Below are 16,854 nucleotides of genomic sequence, written 5' to 3'. Positions count from 1 at the left end.
TGTTGTACTAGTTACCCAGATGTAGGAGTATGTGCCGATGTGCGTAGTGCTCGGAAACTTGCAAGATTGAACCTGATCATCACAGTCACAGCAGAAAGAAAGGAGTACTGTATTTTATTGTCCTAACCACCCAAAGGAAAGAAGTCAAATTAGTAGGATTTCTCAACAATAAAGAAAAAAATCAAAGTATGATACTCTTTAACTTCATTCATAATAGTTACTACTTAATTCGTTTACACTCTCGAATAATTATTACAAAATCATTTGGTTATTTAGCTGTTCACTGTTCAAGGGGAAAAAAGCCACTCAAGCCATTGTTGTTGTTTTTCCCCCATTGCTTGCATTTTATTCCTTGTGCTTGGGTTGGGTGGCAGCCATTGTTGTGTTGTGTTGGCTTCCCTTTCCCCTCCCTCCCACTCCCAGTCTGTCTCTCTGTCTGGCTGTGCTGTGTACTCCTACTATAGCGAGACAGAGAGAGAATCTAAATCCAATCTCAAGGACATGGCCAAGCCCAAGCAGCCGCCTCCTCATGCTCCTCCTCCGCCGCCGCCCCCGCCTCCGGTGGAGGGCAAGCCCAAGCCTCCTCCTCATGCGCCGCCGCCGCCGCCTCCGGAGGCCAAGAAGAGCTTCATGCGCCGCATGTTCCCCTTCCTCCTCGCCGCCAACGTCTTCGTCGGAGGTCAGCTCACCCCTTTCCTTCTCTACTTAGCTTACCCGATGCCGCGTCCTTGTCATCTACCTTACCTCTACCGCTGCGCTGCTACTCCTCCTTGCGGGATCACCTCCGTACCCAGGGCTGACTACTGTTGGTCGCACCAGCAGTTGGGGCTATATCAGTATTCATCTCTTAGGCGGGTTGGTTGTTGCATTCACTCTCGGCTTTACTCACATGTCTCATCACTGAAAGATCCATCCGCTTCAGTAAACTTATATTAATATAAGCTCATCAACTACACATAATCTTTTACTCACATTGGGGGCAACTTCTGTCTCTGCCTTGTTTGGGCTAGACTAGTGCATTGTTGTCTTAGCATCTGCAGTGCCATTTACTACTACTGTATTTACGTTTATTCTAGTTGTTCTTGTTTCTTCTCAAGTGTTATGCATGTAATGGTAAACCAGAGCTGCCAATCATATTTGTGCATTTTTTGTCTCCTCAGTATATTTGAGCATATCTATTAACAGGATATTAATGTAGTACTGAAGAAATATAGTACATGCATAAATTGAGCGCATATATGTATATATATTCTTTAAGTTCTGAAAGAGATCCACTTCTGTAGCTCTTATGTGCTGTTATTCTGCACTTCTGCTTTTCTTACTCAAATGCTATTATAGTTCAGTTATTAACATCCTTATAACAATATGCAGCTTATATGCTTATGAGGACCTACCAAAAGGACTCGGGAAAGAAAGATACCGAGAATGATCCTACTTCTTCTACGCCGACCTCATCTCCCGCGGCTGCTGAGAAGCCTGCAGAACCAATTGTTGCACCCATAAAGGTGCTCACACCAATCTCCCAAGACGATCAGCGCCAGCTGTACAAATGGATGCTGGAGGAGAAGCGCAAGATCAAGCCACGCGATGCTGCGGAGAAGAAGAAGATTAACGGGGAGAAGGCCCTTCTCAAAGAGTTCATACGAGCAGGATCCCTTCCAAGCCTATAAGATCGCCAATTAACTATTATTTGGATCTGTAGTGCTCTTGTGTTTGATGATTGACTGGGAACGGTGCGAGTTTGATTGTATTTACAAGTCCAGCACTGTAATCAGATTTCCAAATGATAGTTGTGGAAAGACCCTGTTGAGCTTGATCTCCTGAATTGAATTGGCTTCTTTCATAGGACATGTTGGGTATCAAGAAGCCGATTTCTGGGAGGCATGGAAGATGATGTATGAAACTATTATCAGTGTTGATTTGGGCTTTTCAGCTATTGGTGCTGTGTAAGTTCATCAGCATATATTGATGTTTGTGGTCTCTTACAGCCTTGAGCCTGCTTGTCACATTACAAATATACTTATGTATAGTTGCCAGCTCAACTGCTCTGTTGACCTGAAATGCTGCCATCATCAATCTATCAATTACTATTTCGCATACTATTATACAAAAGGTTGAAAAGAAGCCCTCACATTTGCTCCGAGGGCTTAGAAATACCCATGTAAATTGGAGTAAACGATGAATACATGTTATAATAGTGTAGATTGATCGATATAATTGTATATGAAGTATATACTAGAAGTTAAGGGAATGTTTGAGGGGAGAGGAAATGAGAAGATATGCAAAAGGTGAGTCGTTAGTAAATGATTAATTAAATATTAATTGTTTTGAACTCTTGGATGAATACAATTTTTTAAAGCAACTTGCTTGTAGAAGATTCTTCTTTTTTTTTTTAAAAAAAAGCACAGTGTTTAGCAGCCTGAAAAGTATGCGTGCAAAAGAAAATCAAAACAACTTTTTATATAAGATTATTGTAAAAACACATTGTTTAGCACTTAGAAAAACATGCGCGAAAAAGACGAGGGGGACACCCTAAGAGTTGTATATGATCAAATTCAACATCTATTGTATATAAAATATATCTATGTATTTTAGGAGAAACATATTTATGTTTATAGGGATAGAAACTAGTCTATCACTCTAATCCAATACAAAATACAGTTGTACGCGTAGAAATATAAAGCAGATTAGCTAGGAGTTGTAGTAATATAGTAGCAAGTCTAAATCAACATTTTTTTTTTGAAAAAAAATAAAAGGGAAACCAGCTACTCCAGTTTGTTTGACATCAGATTCATAGAAAAGGTGGGCTTACTGGGTTCGGCCCATTAACCAACCCACGGACGCTTCCACCTAGGAGTAGTAGTTTGGGTTTGGGTTCCTCTCTCGTCTCGTCTGTTTTGTTTTCCCCTCCGACTCCGACTCCGATCGATCTCCACCCCGAATCCCTCCTCCTCACCGCCGGCGAGCTTCCGGCTGCGGCGGAGATGGCCACACGTTATTGGATCGTGTCTCTTCCCGTGCAGACTCCTGGCTCCACCGCCAATTCTCTCTGGGCGCGCCTCCAGGACTCCATCTCGCGCCACTCCTTCGACACGCCGCTCTACCGGGTAAGCATCCTCCCCGCCTTCCTTCCTTCCTTCCTTCCTTCCGCCACCACCATCCTCACCCTCCTCCTCCGCCTCCCGCCCGCAGTTCAACGTCCCCGATCTCCGCGTCGGCACGCTCGACTCCCTCCTCGCCCTCAGCGACGATCTCGTCAAGGTAACCCATCTCTTCTCTTCTCCCCGATCTCGATCTCCCTTGCCCCCCAGCTCTCACGCGATTCCTATTATTCCTGCCGCTGCTGCAGTCCAACGTCTTCATCGAGGGGGTCTCGCACAAGATCCGGAGGCAGATCGAGGAGCTAGAGCGCGCCGGGGGTGTCGAGAGTGGGGCTCTCACCGTTGACGGCGTCCCCGTCGACACCTACCTCACCAGGTCGCTCGCTCGCTCCTGCCCCTGCTGCCTCTCAGCTTAGCGATTCCAACTCTTTTGCTAAAGCTCTCTACCTCTTCCTTCCTTTGCTTCTTCTTCTTTTCTAGGTTTGTGTGGGATGAGGGCAAATACCCAACGATGTCACCGCTCAAGGAGATTGTCGGCAGCATCCAATCACAGGTCTCCAAGATTGAAGATGACATGAAGGTGATGACCTTTTTCCCTTGCGACCACATAATCACTAGTCAAGACCCAACCTACATATAGTGCTGTTAATATGTTTCGACCCTAATGCTGTCTCTAGTCATTAATTAACGACACTTGGTGTATTCTTATTCTTCTTGTACATAAGACATAAAGTTTTGCCGTTCAGCGGGAATTGTTTGCTTGCTTTGCAACAAGTAGGCAAGTTTTGACATTATCTCCATAACGTGCAAAGTTCAAGCTAGTGAGCTTTGTTCTCCTGCCAAGTGTGTTTTTACAGGGTCTAGCTTGGTTTCTGTTTTGGTATGTTCTGTTGTTCTAGCCAGCTATCAACACAACCATATTCTTGTGATTAGGCATCCACGTCTCCTTTTTTAGCATTGAGTTATCACGCACAACACTACAGCGTGACCTGTTGAATTTACAACAGCTGAGCTGAATGTGTTTTTTACCTTCAGGTTCGAGGAGCGGAATACAATAATGTAAGGAGCCAGCTTAGTGCGATCAACAGAAAGCAAACTGGAAGGTAGATTGCATGCCACTGAGTTTTTGGCTTTAAGCCAATTCTTTCTTGTTTTATTTCAAAGGACTCAGAAATGCGAGGGTATGGTTTCATCTTTTGTTAGTCAACTCTAATTAGTTTGTTTTCCTTCTGTATAGCTTAGCAGTTCGTGATCTTTCCAATCTGGTAAAACCAGAGGATATGGTCACATCAGAACATCTAGTGACACTCCTTGCAGTTGTTCCTAAGTACTCTCAAAAGGATTGGTTGTCAAGCTATGAGTCCCTTGACACATTTGTGGTAAGTATATGCTCTTTTATAGTGACATGGTTAGTAATAGACTGTCATTTCAACTATTTATATGATTTTCGTCCTTTCAGCAAGTTGCTTATTTTACTTTTGTAGTTTTTGTTCAATCCAACAATGTTTAGTTTGTTACCACTTGTGGCGTTAATAGTTCTACTAGCAGGAGATGTTACCCCTGTAGAAACCACTTAAAGTAAAGATCTGTTTGACCTGTAAATTCTTTACTCAGATTGTTTTATTTAGCCCTTATAAGGACCTTGTTTTTTTTTCCAGCACTACATGTTGATGTGATTAGTATTCGTAATTGGTTGTTATATTTGAGTGCTTTTTTCCTTGAACTAATTATTGATTTATAGGTACCGAGATCGTCTAAAAAACTTTATGAGGACAATGAGTATGCTCTCTACACGGTAACATTGTTTGCTAAGGTTGTTGACAACTTTAAGGTCCGTGCACGTGAAAAAGGTTTCCAGGTAAATTTGCCGTCCTAACTTTTTCATCAAAAACCTTTGTTTACACTTCACATTTAGCTTTTATCCCTAGAGCCTTAGGAGTTCCAAATAACTTGGGACAGAAATTCAGTCTTGTTTTTCTGTCCCCATCAATCTGGCAATTCTCTGTCACCCATTAACTTGTATTACGTTGAAATACAGGTTCGCGATTTTGAGTATAGTTCTGAAGCACAGGAAAGTAGGAAGGAAGAGCTGGAAAAGCTAATGCAAGACCAGGAAGCAATGAGGGCATCACTTCTGCAATGGTGCTATGCCAGCTACAGTGAGGTGCATGTCTTTTTAGGCTTATTTAATAATCCTGTCAACAATGACATTTCTTTAGAGAAGAACTTTTTTATTCTTATGAATGTCATTTTTGTTTCATGTAAGTTCTATTAAAATTACTACCAATTAATGTTTGATGTTCATTTCATCATTTTGCACCAGAATAGAGATAAATATGTTTTCATCTCCTTTAGTAGCCTGACGGTCTTAATTGTCCTTAAAAGCATCCAATTATGCGGAATCTGAACCAGTAAGAAGATATTGTCTGGTCTCAGTTGCCACTTGCCAGCAATAGATAGATGCCACGCTGTGTTTTATGTTTAAATTTTACATAAGGATTTTAGTAAGTTATAACTTCATGGCATACTGCAAGTTCTTCCTACTGCTGTTATTATCTCACTAGAACCTTATTATTCAGGGATAAATCCTTGTTTCTGGGATGTATTAATAAGCTTGTGTTTATTATCCATAATTGTCTATTTTAATTTGTGCAGAATACCATTTATGTACGTCATGCTAAAGTGCAAAACTTTGTGCTTCTCTATGTGCGTAAAAGAAAATAATTCTGCTGTTGTTTATCTCTGCTTATGCAGTGAATTGCCGTCATGAAGGATTTGTTTACTGAACTGAGTTAGTTAGAGCCTAGCTCTATAGGCTATAGACATACTTATTACATATTCACTATGTCCCAAAAAAAAAAACCAACCTAGTCAAGGATGGGATACAACCTAGTCATGTCCAGATTCGTTGTACTAGGTTGTCTCATCATGTCCTAGTCATTGACGGAGGGAGTAGCACATATGTTTCTTGATTGTTGGGTTTTGTGGTTTGCTTTTTCTTTGATTCATTCCTCGTGAACTTGTGTTTTCATGGTGCTCAGTTGTAATTGCTTACATAAAACTATTCTGCAGGTATTCAGTTCCTGGATGCACTTCTGTGCTGTGCGTGTCTTTGTAGAGAGCATTCTTAGATATGGTCTTCCCCCATCATTCCTGGTAATCTATTCTACTGTTACGTAGTATATGATAGTCAAATTTGTACTTTGATGCCTGATCTAATATCATATGCTGTTTATGTTTTCATCAGTCTGCTGTTCTAGCACCTTCTCAAAAGGGTGAAAAGAAAGTAAGGAGCATCCTGGAGGAACTCTGTGGCAATGTCCATAGGTAATTCAGCGTTTGAGTTTGTGTTCATTGCATTGTTAGTCACAACATGCACCTGCTTTTGTCATTAATTGAGCCTCTGAATTGCAGTATTTACTGGAAATCTGAAGACGATGTTGGTGTAGCTGGTCTGGGAGGTGAAACCGAGGCTCACCCCTATGTTTCCTTCACAATAAATTTTATCTGAGCACAGTATGTTCCTTGCTACCTGTGGCCAGGCAAGGCAGTGTTTTGGAGTAATTACTACTTTGGCAAACAAAAAACCAGCGAATGGTTCGGTGTATATTATAATTGTGATACGTCAATTCTTTCTTGATTTATTTACCCAGCTTATATGATCCTGTAGTTTGAACCGATCAATAATGTAGCTTTTTGGGGGAACCTGGACTATTTTCCTGGCACAATAGGGTATCTGTTTGGACTATTTTATCCCCGGCAACTACAATATTCCAACTGTTTCCTTTAGTATATCTATTGTGCTTTGAGAGCACCGTGTAAGATGTTGTGGATATTATGTTTTTGTAACTTTGAGCAGCCAGGTTCGTAATAAAAGATCAATATAAATAATTCAGGTCGCCGAGCCTGATTGTAAACAGTTTGTTGTTGAATTCGAGCTGTCTCCTTTTTTCTTTGACGATTACGACTGTTGCACTCATATATAAATAGAAAGGTGGTTGTGTTTTCACATTCAGTAGGGTGGTGCACCGTACCCCGTACATGATAATACTGATGGTGTTGTGACAGAAGGACAAGTTGGGGGTTATGTATAGAACGTCAATCCTTGGTGACCCAGTTCCCACTGATGATAGTGGAGTAGACAAGACACAAGAGGAGATGATGGTCAAGGTGAGAGGTGAGGGTGGGTGAAATTGGATCAGCATCAAAGTCTCATGATGTTATCATTAACATATGTGAGTCTGATGAATTATTGATTCACTGAAGAGGATCCCAATGGAGGTGATCGCCTCATTTTGATTTGAGTAGGACCGCGTTATGAGAGCGGGGTGAGGTCGGCAAGGAGAAGGATGGATCAGAATAGTCATAGATGGAAAAAAAAATGCAAGGAGTAATTAAGATTAATAGGAGTAATGTGGATGAAGAAGAAACAGCTAGGCTAGGCACATAAGAAGATGATTAATGGGCAAAATCAATCCAATCCCCCTCATCGCGTCGCGTGAGAAGAGAGGAGGAAATGGCATCCTCGAGATTGCATTTTGTCGTCGATGATCCGGTCCATTCCGGCGCCGGCGTTCACATTACACACCCAACCAATATCCTCACCAGTACTACTATTCCATTCTGCTACTAGTATACTCCTTCAGTAGTGCAGTATTTTTCTTGTATAAATAATACTCTAGGAGTGTACTAATACTCCTAGAGTAGTCTTGTTTCACCTACCCCCGTTCCGTTCCTTGTATGAATCCATTGCCTTGCTTCTGCTTGCCCATTTGATGATTTGATTTGATTTGATTCAATCTCCAAATCGATCGATTTCTCCTCCTCCATAGGAGAAGGAGATACACGTGATGTCCAACCGGCGTCGCAAGCGCGGCGAATCCAAGCCCCAAGCCCACGACGCCGGCGACACCACGCCCATCGACAACATACTCACCTCCCTCGACGACGCCCCGCCACCGCCACCTCCACCGCGCCACGAGCTCCCCCTCCTCCAGCTCAACGACCACCAAGAGGCAGATGACGCTGACGCCTCGTCGTCGTCGTCGCCGCACCAGCAGCGGCGGCTGTGGGTGAAGGACCGGTCGCGCGCGTGGTGGGAGCTGTGCAGCAGCGCCGACTACCCGGAGGCCGACTTCCGCCGCGCCTTCCGCATGTCCCGCCCCACCTTCCACTTCCTCTGCGACGCGCTCGCCGCCGCCGTCGCCAAGGAGGACACCGCCCTCCGCGCCGCCATCCCCGTCCGCCAGCGCGTCGCCGTCTGCGTCTGGCGCCTCGCCACGGGGGAGCCACTCCGCGTCGTCTCCAAGCGCTTCGGCCTCGGCATCTCCACCTGCCACAAGCTCATCCTCGAGGTCTGCGCCGCCATCCGCAACCTCCTCATGCCGCGCTTCCTCCACTGGCCCGACCACCCCACCTCCACCGCCTACAAGACGCGCTTCGAGGCCACCTCGGGTGTCCCGGGGGTGGTGGGCGCCATGTACACCACGCACATCCCCATCATCGCCCCCAAGGTCTCCGTCGCCGCCTACTTGAACCGCCGCCACACGGAGCGCAACCACAAGACCTCCTACTCCATCACCCTCCAGGGCGTCGTCGGCCCCGACGGCACCTTCACCGACGTCTGCATCGGGTGGCCGGGGTCCATGAGCGACGAGCAGGTGCTCCGCAAGTCGGCGCTGCACCAGCGGGCGTCGGCGGCGGCTGGGTCGATGTCGTGGGTGGTGGGCGGCGCGAGCTACCCGCTGACGGAGTGGATGCTGGTCCCCTACGCGCAGCGCAACCTGACGTGGACGCAGCACGCCTTCAACGAGAAGGTGGGCGAGGTCCGGCGCGTGGCCACGGAGGCGTTCGTCCGCCTCAAGGGGCGGTGGGCGTGCCTGCAGAAGCGCACGGAGGTGAAGCTGCAGGACCTCCCCGCGGTGCTCGCCGCCTGCTGCGTCCTCCACAACATCTGCGAGACCAGGGGGGAGGACATGGACCCCGACCTCCGCTGCGACCTCCCCCCCGACGAGGAGGAGGACGACACCGTGCTTGTGCAGTCGGAGTCCGCCAACAAGGTGAGGGACGACATCGCGCACAACCTCCTCCACCGCGGATTGGCCGGCACCGCCTTCTTCTGATCATTTCGATTTCCGTCCCAATCTGCACTACAAACACTGTATTGAGGTTTCCCTCCTCCCCTCCTGTTTGTTCTTGTTATTGCTATAGATTAGTTTAGGTGCTCCACTCAACAACAACAATAACACAAGATTGAAATGTGATGCTTTGCCCTCCTCGTTAATAAATCACTGGAATACATCGCTTCGTTTCAAAATTTGCTTTGCTTTTTGGACTATTCTTTATCCTGGTACTGGTAAATTACACATACAAGCTGAATATTTACTCCTATAAGTAAGCACGACCTACAGTATTTGGGTAGGATACTAGAATTCTGCGCTTTGTTCTATTGTCTGACCTGAAAATTTTACCCCTCGTACAAATCTCCTCTACATGTCAACTTATCAGCCACATCCAGAATTCAAACTTTGAATTTAGTGGCTTTTATTTTCAGCATTAGCTTTGCTTTAAATGAATAAGAATAAAAGTTCTAACGACAAATTGTTTTTTTAATTTGTTTCGTTTATTTTTCTATAGCTTATCCTTCATTGCACGAACGATTAGTGTGGCCTTGAAACTTTAATTGTAGGGGATGACATTGAATCCAATCCTAGGTTGAGAGATGCCACTGTAGGACCATGAGGCTTGCCGAAATTTTTGTTCTGGATCTTTTGATATGCTTGTTGGCCAAATGTGCATTGCTCCCCCAACGGTGTGCTGTCAATGCTAAAGTAGCAAAACATATACAGTAGCATTACAACAGTATACGTGCTGAGCTTTAGTTCCTCTGGTGACCAACCACTCTGGGAATACTATTGCTTAATAAATCATTCTGTAGTCTGTACCTTTGGTTAGTGTTTTTGTTACAGTGGGGTTGTGTGTCTTGACTTTTGACATTTCAAAGGAAACATGTTACTTCTTCTGTCCCATAATATAAAGGATTTTGACATTTTGCTTACACTGTTTGACTATTCGTCTCATTCAAAACTTTTTTTGAAATTATTATTATTATTTTTACTTTATTATCCAAATTACTTTAGTCACAGCTTTTCGTTTTTTATATTTGCACAATTTTTTTGAATAAGGCCATGTTTAGTTGTTTTGGCAAAAAAAAAATTTTGACGTATACGAAAACACATTTAAAGTATTAAATGTAGACTAATAAAAAAATTACAGATTCCGCCTGTAAACTGTGAGACGAATCTATTAAGTCTTATTAATCCGTCATTAGCAAATATTTACTGTAGCATCATATTATCAAATCATAGCGTAATTAGGCTTAAAAGATTTGTCTCACATTTTACATGCGAACTGTGCATTTAGTTTTTTTCGTCCACATTTAATGCTATATGCATGTGTCCAAATATTTGATGTGACGAAAAAGTTAAAAGTTTGAAGGGAGCTAAACACAGTATAAGACGAGTGGTCAAACAATCCAAGCAAAATGTCAACGTCCCAGTATTATGGTACAGAGGGAATAGAACTAGACGATACTACTAGAAACTAGACTAGTGAAAAAGAAAATGGAAGTCTGTGACATGAATGGCACCAGTGGTCTAGTGGTAGAATAGTACCCTGCCACGGTACAGACCCGGGTTCGATTCCCGGCTGGTGCATTTTTTCTTTTCTCTCTCACTCTCTCTCTCTCTCTCTCTCTCTCTTTTTTTGCCTTCCTTCCATCTATGTGCTGATGTTAAATACGTTTTTTTTCCCGGTTTTACTTCAGCATGAAGCACCAACAAAATGGCCATTACAGGTTTGCAGGGACTTTACTGTTAGCGCAAAATGCCGTTGTTGACTTGTTGTAAAGAGCGGCTTGTCAGATGTTTTTCATTTTTCACACCGTGCTGTAACTTGGAAGCATGACGCGGACGGACTGATTATTGTTACGCTGACCAATTCTAGCTCTAGCTCCGTCAGGGTCATCAAATGAGTGGTTGCTCCATCCGAGAATTCTGCAGCCTCATCGGTTGGCATATTTCAAATAGCATATTTATAAGAGATAATCCAAGAAATGTGAGTTCTAAGAAATATCATCGACAAGTGTAAATTCTAAGAAATATCATCATACAAACGATTTTGTCCTAAAAATACCATCGTCATTAGGGTTCTATCCATTTTGCGCCGTTAAATACACTGTTCATCCTATAGAATTTTAATATCGTGGAATGAATGGAACCCTAACGGCGATGGCATTTTTGGGACAAAGTCATTTGTAAGATGGCATTTCTTGGAACTTATACTTGTCGATGGTATTTCTGGGATTTGGATGCTTGTCAATAGCATTTTTTGAATTATCTCTATTTATAAATAAACATTAATTTGTGAATAAAACTTCTATACACATGTTCTTAGCGATCCAAAAGTAAATGCTGAAAAATAAACTTCTATGAAAAAAAATCCCATAATCAAGTTGAAAATTTTAATGGCTGAAACCGCAATGATACAATCCGTATATTGTTATCTGAGTGAGCCATCCTAACCGTCAACGTGAAACTACCTCTGCCTCACACTGTCGCACACACAAAACCTTAGCCCACATTTAACCTGTTTCAATCAGTTTTATTTAAGAAACATGATGGTTCACTGGCACTTAAAGGGCCAAGGCCTCATATGTTGGTCCAGACCCCCACATTGTCATTCTCACACAAAAAAAAATATGCTTGTGATAGTATTTTATTTAAAAATTTATCCATTGTAAACGTGTGTTTGGATTGGCTTTGGTGAATGAAATGGTATTTGGTCCTCACCTCATCCCCAAAAGCATATACTACCAAATAGGAGGGGGAAAAAAGGTAAAAATGCAGTTTCTAAACACACCCCAAATAAAAAGGAATAATATGAATTGACTTCTCAAACCGAGCTAGAAATTAACCGAGCTGGTGTGTTTAGTTCACGCTAAAATTGAAAGTTTGGTTGAAATTGAAACGATGTGACGGAAAAATTGGAAGATTGTGTGTAGAGAAGTTTTGATGTGATAAAAAAGTTAGAATTTTAAAGAAAAAATTTAGAATAAATTCGGTAGAGGTGAAACCGAGAGAACCGAGTAGTTGTACTTACACATGAGATGAGATGAGATGAGATGAGATGGGATGGGAGTGCAGTGTACAGTAAAATATGTTTGGTGATGAGGGGGTAGAGTGGTGGCAGCACACCACTGGCTGAGCGCGTCGCCACGTGTCCACGCCATTTCCAAGGCAGGCCCCCATCAACGGCCCAGACGTCAGCACGTGGTGATGTCAACACCCCTACCCACTGTGTCACTGACAGGCCGGGGCCCATCCTCCTCTTCGTCCTCCACCCGCCAGCCAGCCAGCGCCTCCTCCCCTCTCCTCCCCACGCAACCCGATCCATTCCCAAATCCCTCCTCTCATCAACTCGACTCTCGGTCGGCGTCACCGGCGTCGGAGGCGGAGGCGGAGGCGGCGGCCGCGTCGGCAAGGTAGTGCTGTGCTGGATCGAGTCGAGCAGCTGGCTGCGCGCGCGGTTTGTGGCTCTCTGTGTGAGTCCGGCGCTGCTGCTTCAATTCCTTCTTCCCCAGGGCACCTCCCGTGAGCCGCCATCTCCCTCCCTCACCTACCTCTGGATTCGCTCCAGATCCGCCCATGAGTAGGCCCCCACGCCCACCGCCTGCTCGCCATCGCGCCTCCACTCCACCACACCATGCCGATCCCCACCACCTCTGACACTACTCCGCCCCTCCCCCTCTCTCATTCCCATGGAGGACCTCGCCCTGCCCGCCGCTCCTCCTGCCCCCACGCTTAGCTTCACGCTCTTAGCCGCCGCCGCCGCCGTCGCCGAGGCCATGGAAGAGGCTCTGGGCGCCGCGCTGCCGCCCCTCACCGCCCCCGTCCCCGCCCCCGGAGACGACTCCGCCTGCGGGAGCCCGTGCTCCGTCGCCAGCGACTGCAGCAGCGTCGCCAGCGCCGACTTCGAGGGCTTCGCCGAGCTAGGCACTTCGCTCCTCGCGGGGCCCGCCGTCTTGTTCGACGACCTCACCGCCGCCTCCGTCGCCGTCGCGGAGGCTGCCGAGCCGAGGGCTGTGGGGGCCACTGCGAGGAGCGTGTTCGCCATGGACTGCGTTCCGCTCTGGGGGCTGGAGTCCATTTGCGGCCGCCGCCCGGAGATGGAGGACGACTATGCCGTGGTCCCGCGATTTTTCGACCTTCCTCTGTGGATGGTTGCCGGCGACGCGGCAGTCGACGGCCTCGACCGGGCCTCCTTCCGCCTTCCAGCCCATTTCTTCGCCGTCTACGATGGCCACGGTGGCGTTCAGGTTCCCTTTGCTTTTGTTTTTGCCTCATCACAGTCACAGCACATTAAACGAATCCAACACACCGATGATAACCTTTTCTCCATGCTCTCATCTGTTGCAGGTTGCCAATTACTGCAGGAAGAGGATCCACGCCGTACTGACAGAGGAGCTGCGTAGAGCGGAGGACGACGCGTGTGGCTCTGACTTATCTGGCCTTGAGTCCAAGAAGCTGTGGGAGAAGGCGTTCGTGGATTGCTTCAGTCGTGTTGACGCTGAGGTGGGAGGAAATGCTGCGTCTGGAGCACCGCCTGTTGCTCCAGACACCGTGGGGTCAACTGCTGTCGTCGCAGTCGTTTGCTCGTCACATGTCATCGTAGCCAACTGCGGTGACTCGCGTGCTGTTCTCTGCCGGGGCAAGCAGCCCCTGCCCCTGTCACTAGATCATAAAGTAAGCCATGGACTCCCATTGATTCCATGTATGAGTAATTGACTCGAGTCCTGAGGATAATTGGATACGAATTGCCTTGTTCTTCTTCGTGCTTCAGCCAAATAGGGAAGACGAGTACGCGAGGATTGAGGCGCTGGGTGGCAAGGTTATCCAATGGAATGGTTATCGAGTTCTCGGTGTTCTTGCCATGTCGCGATCAATCGGTATGCATTCTCACCCTTTTGACATAATTGAACCAGTGTTTGTTTGTGCTTCATTGTTTATGCTTCTCCAACTTTACTGATGTGACTGTGCTGATGATAGCTGATTGGGTAATTGATGTGTCAAAGGAAAAGTCTCTTGACTGGTTCATTTTGTTATTTTGTTCTGAATTGTGATGATATATGGTGCTCTAGGGTTTGTGACTTTTCTAAGTGAAAAATCACTGGCTGATTGTTGCTCCCTGGTGTAATGACATTGTACCCCCAAGTTTATTTACAAATACCTTGCATCAATGCGATTGTTTGCAACTGGTAGTGAGTTTGTACCTATGGTGGCAGAGAGAGCTCCTCGGCTAATTACTTTGTTAGTTTGTTCCTAGTCATACTGTTAAGTGATTTGCGATGCTATGATTCAGGCATATATTTCTATATTTGTTAGCTATGTTGCCATATGCGATACTGGTATAGGCGTTTGGTGAGTATACATGCAGTTCACAATAGGAAAATATAAGAGAATATGAGAGACTTAGACATTGAGATCACCTTGATGGAAAAATATTAAGAGTAATACTAAATGGCAGAATACTTCAAAGTAGTGATTTCTGTCATACCAAACACTAGGATGAGTCACTAACTACACGACAGCTGTATAAGCCATTGTTTGCATTCATTGTGATCAAGGAACAGCTGTACTATATCGAGGATTGTAAGGACTGATGTAATAATGTGCCATTGTGCATCAATTGAGCTTTGGATGTTAGCTTCACACCTTCACCCATGTTGCTGCACAGCAGTCAATCATATTTGTTAATTTACTGTTGCAGTCAGATGAGGTTTCTTCCCATTGAATCTTAAGGGAGAAAGCCTGGCCCAATATATATCACAAGACTTGAATAACTCTTTCATCAGCATTTACTCTGATTCGCTTTTGCTGTATTGATGCTTCAAACTAGAGAGAGAATCATAACATCATGCTATTCTTCTGTTGTACCCCGGTTTATTAGTTCCAGTGTTCATGTATCCTGTCAGTTTTTGTTGCTCTTAACATGTTATTCTGTGACTGGTAATTTGATTTCAATGTCTTTAATATATGGCTTTTGTTGATACTTCAAAGTTCAAAGTAGATAAATTATGTTTGATTTATTGGTGCGCTTGCCAATACTTCTGGTCTGTGCATTGATGTATTTGCAGGGGACAAATACCTGAAGCCATATATAATCCCGGTCCCTGAGGTCACAGTTGTCGCTCGTGCAAAAGACGATGATTGCCTTATTCTTGCAAGTGATGGCCTTTGGGATGTAATGTCGAACGAAGAGGTCTGTGATGCTGCTCGCAAGAGGATATTACTATGGCACAAGAAGAATGCGGCCACCGCATCAACGTCATCGGCCCAAATAAGCGGTGATTCTTCAGATCCGGCTGCTCAAGCAGCTGCCGACTACTTGTCCAAGCTTGCCCTACAGAAGGGGAGCAAGGACAACATCACTGTCGTTGTAATTGACCTCAAGGCACATAGGAAGTTCAAGAGCAAAGCATGACATTGCCTCCATGAACAATAACAATAGTTTATAGGAAGCTAGAAATGTGGGAAATCCAAGACAATTTATTTAGCTGCTGCACCGGTACAATTTGTTTAGCTGCTGTTCAGTACTGGTGCTGCTGCAGCTGCAGCTGCTTCTTTGCCCTCGCCATTTATTTCTGCCGAGGGATGTACTACTAGTATACTGTATTTTTCTACACGGTACAGACTCCCAAATCTGATTCAGGGTCGAGGACATAAGGTGGATCTGGGAATTTTGGGGTCTCTCAAGACAAGACAGAAAACATAACAAAATCTGTAGATGTAGGTAGGAGTCCTAGGACAGATTGGGTTTCTGCCTCTGGCATTAATCGTTTTTGTTAACCGGTAAAGATACTGCTACTTGCAATTGCTGTTTCATATATACTCCTATATCTTTCTTGTGCCTTCCCTTGTGATCAATACCTGGTGTTTCTCCCTTGTTCAAGACGGTCAATGTACTTGCCGATTTTGGAGTACTTGAAATACAGAGAAAATAATGTCTGAACCTGAACTTGTACACTGGTGAGCTGAAGAGAAACCGGACTCTAGTTAACTTTAGTTTGCAGAAGTGTAGGAGACCAAGACCAGTGACGAAACTAGGATCTGAGTATTAGGGGAGTCAACTTATCAAATGATTATGATAAAAAAATAGTAGTATAAAAATATACGAAAATTTAAAGGTTTTTCATAGATAATATATCATATCAATGTAAAGAAAATGATAATACTTAATAGGTATATGATACAGCTACAATGTATATATTTATTTATTTCAATCATGAGCTGCAATTAGGAGTCCAATCACCTCAAGTTAGCATGTAAGTTTTTAGAGAGATATCTTATACGATTGCTCATGCATTTCCAAAAAACGAACTTAAAACCTGACTCAAATACATATCTGTATTTCCAAAAACGAACAAACTTAAAAACCGACTCATACACGGATACACGGATGACGTACCAAAGTACCGGAAAAAACATCTTCAATTTTTATAATAGTAGATATTTTAAAGAGTAAATTGCAGTTTGGGTCATGTATTTTTACCCTTGTTGCAGCTTGGACAAGGTCTTAGCCATGATTTCCACTTTGCACCACATAACCTTGCCATTTGTTTCACTCTGCACCACCCCTCATCTTCTCCGAGTCAGGCAGCCTTATTATCTCTCTCCCAACCTGTTCTTGTTATGCT

The 16,854-nt window shown here is 44.6% G+C and overlaps 4 protein-coding genes and 1 non-coding gene across 6 annotated transcripts; all 5 read left to right on the top strand.

Annotated features, from left to right (window-relative positions):
• Nucleotides 1-489: 489 nt before the first annotated feature.
• On the top strand, nt 490-1,994 carry LOC4339801 (pistil-specific extensin-like protein). Its single transcript, XM_015783749.3, has 2 exons — nt 490-679; nt 1,372-1,994. The coding sequence occupies exons 1-2, from the start codon at nt 502-504 to the stop codon at nt 1,668-1,670; spliced, it is 477 nt and encodes a 158-aa protein (XP_015639235.1). The 5' UTR covers nt 490-501; the 3' UTR covers nt 1,671-1,994.
• An 896-nt stretch (nt 1,995-2,890) lies between these two features.
• On the top strand, nt 2,891-7,020 carry LOC4339800 (V-type proton ATPase subunit C). The gene is made up of 11 exons (XM_015785058.2): nt 2,891-3,107; nt 3,193-3,261; nt 3,350-3,477; nt 3,582-3,681; nt 4,137-4,204; nt 4,339-4,480; nt 4,843-4,959; nt 5,140-5,265; nt 6,174-6,257; nt 6,349-6,428; nt 6,516-7,020. Exons 1-11 carry the CDS (start codon nt 2,985-2,987, stop codon nt 6,610-6,612), a joined length of 1,134 nt encoding a protein of 377 aa, XP_015640544.1. The 5' UTR covers nt 2,891-2,984; the 3' UTR covers nt 6,613-7,020.
• Nucleotides 7,021-7,801: 781 nt separating this feature from the next.
• LOC4339799 (protein ALP1-like) lies at nt 7,802-9,417 on the top strand. The gene has a single exon (XM_015785360.3). The coding sequence runs from the start codon at nt 7,952-7,954 to the stop codon at nt 9,221-9,223; it is 1,272 nt and encodes a 423-aa protein (XP_015640846.1). The 5' UTR covers nt 7,802-7,951; the 3' UTR covers nt 9,224-9,417.
• Nucleotides 9,418-10,745: 1,328 nt separating this feature from the next.
• TRNAG-GCC (transfer RNA glycine (anticodon GCC)) lies at nt 10,746-10,816 on the top strand. The gene has a single exon. It is a non-coding gene; the product is annotated as a tRNA-Gly (tRNA).
• Nucleotides 10,817-12,495: 1,679 nt separating this feature from the next.
• On the top strand, nt 12,496-16,084 carry PP2C53 (protein phosphatase 2C 53-like). Of its 2 annotated transcripts, none has more exons than NM_001402656.1 (4): nt 12,496-13,465; nt 13,577-13,903; nt 14,001-14,106; nt 15,295-16,084. In NM_001402656.1, exons 1-4 carry the CDS (start codon nt 13,340-13,342, stop codon nt 15,639-15,641), a joined length of 906 nt encoding a protein of 301 aa, NP_001389585.1. In that variant the 5' UTR covers nt 12,496-13,339; the 3' UTR covers nt 15,642-16,084. The 2 variants fall into 2 exon arrangements, with proteins under 2 accessions (NP_001389585.1, NP_001389584.1); NM_001402655.1 differs by having other exon boundaries at nt 12,539-13,476.
• The last annotated feature ends 770 nt before the right edge of the window (nt 16,085-16,854 follow it).

Source organism: Oryza sativa, chromosome 5 (genome assembly GCF_034140825.1).
Source record: "Oryza sativa Japonica Group chromosome 5, ASM3414082v1".
Lineage (NCBI taxonomy): Eukaryota > Viridiplantae > Streptophyta > Magnoliopsida > Poales > Poaceae > Oryza > Oryza sativa.
The sequence above is the reverse complement of the archived record's forward strand: the minus strand, read 5'-3'. Positions and strand labels throughout refer to the sequence as shown.

What these genes read in the sequence shown, in the direction of transcription:
- LOC4339801 (XM_015783749.3), top strand. Translation starts at nt 502, where the DNA reads ATGGCCAAGCCCAAGCAGCCGCCTCCTCATGCTCCTCCTCCGCCGCCG. An exon ending in CGCCAACGTCTTCGTCGGAG is followed by an intron (nt 680 to 1,371) that starts GTCAGCTCACCC and finishes AACAATATGCAG; the next exon opens with CTTATATGCTTATGAGGACC.
- LOC4339800 (XM_015785058.2), top strand. Translation starts at nt 2,985, where the DNA reads ATGGCCACACGTTATTGGATCGTGTCTCTTCCCGTGCAGACTCCTGGC. An exon ending in AGTCCCTTGACACATTTGTG is followed by an intron (nt 4,481 to 4,842) that starts GTAAGTATATGC and finishes ATTGATTTATAG; the next exon opens with GTACCGAGATCGTCTAAAAA. An exon ending in GCTATGCCAGCTACAGTGAG is followed by an intron (nt 5,266 to 6,173) that starts GTGCATGTCTTT and finishes ACTATTCTGCAG; the next exon opens with GTATTCAGTTCCTGGATGCA.
- LOC4339799 (XM_015785360.3), top strand. Translation starts at nt 7,952, where the DNA reads ATGTCCAACCGGCGTCGCAAGCGCGGCGAATCCAAGCCCCAAGCCCAC.
- PP2C53 (NM_001402655.1), top strand. Translation starts at nt 12,919, where the DNA reads ATGGAGGACCTCGCCCTGCCCGCCGCTCCTCCTGCCCCCACGCTTAGC. An exon ending in ATGGCCACGGTGGCGTTCAG is followed by an intron (nt 13,477 to 13,576) that starts GTTCCCTTTGCT and finishes CATCTGTTGCAG; the next exon opens with GTTGCCAATTACTGCAGGAA. An exon ending in TGCCATGTCGCGATCAATCG is followed by an intron (nt 14,107 to 15,294) that starts GTATGCATTCTC and finishes ATGTATTTGCAG; the next exon opens with GGGACAAATACCTGAAGCCA.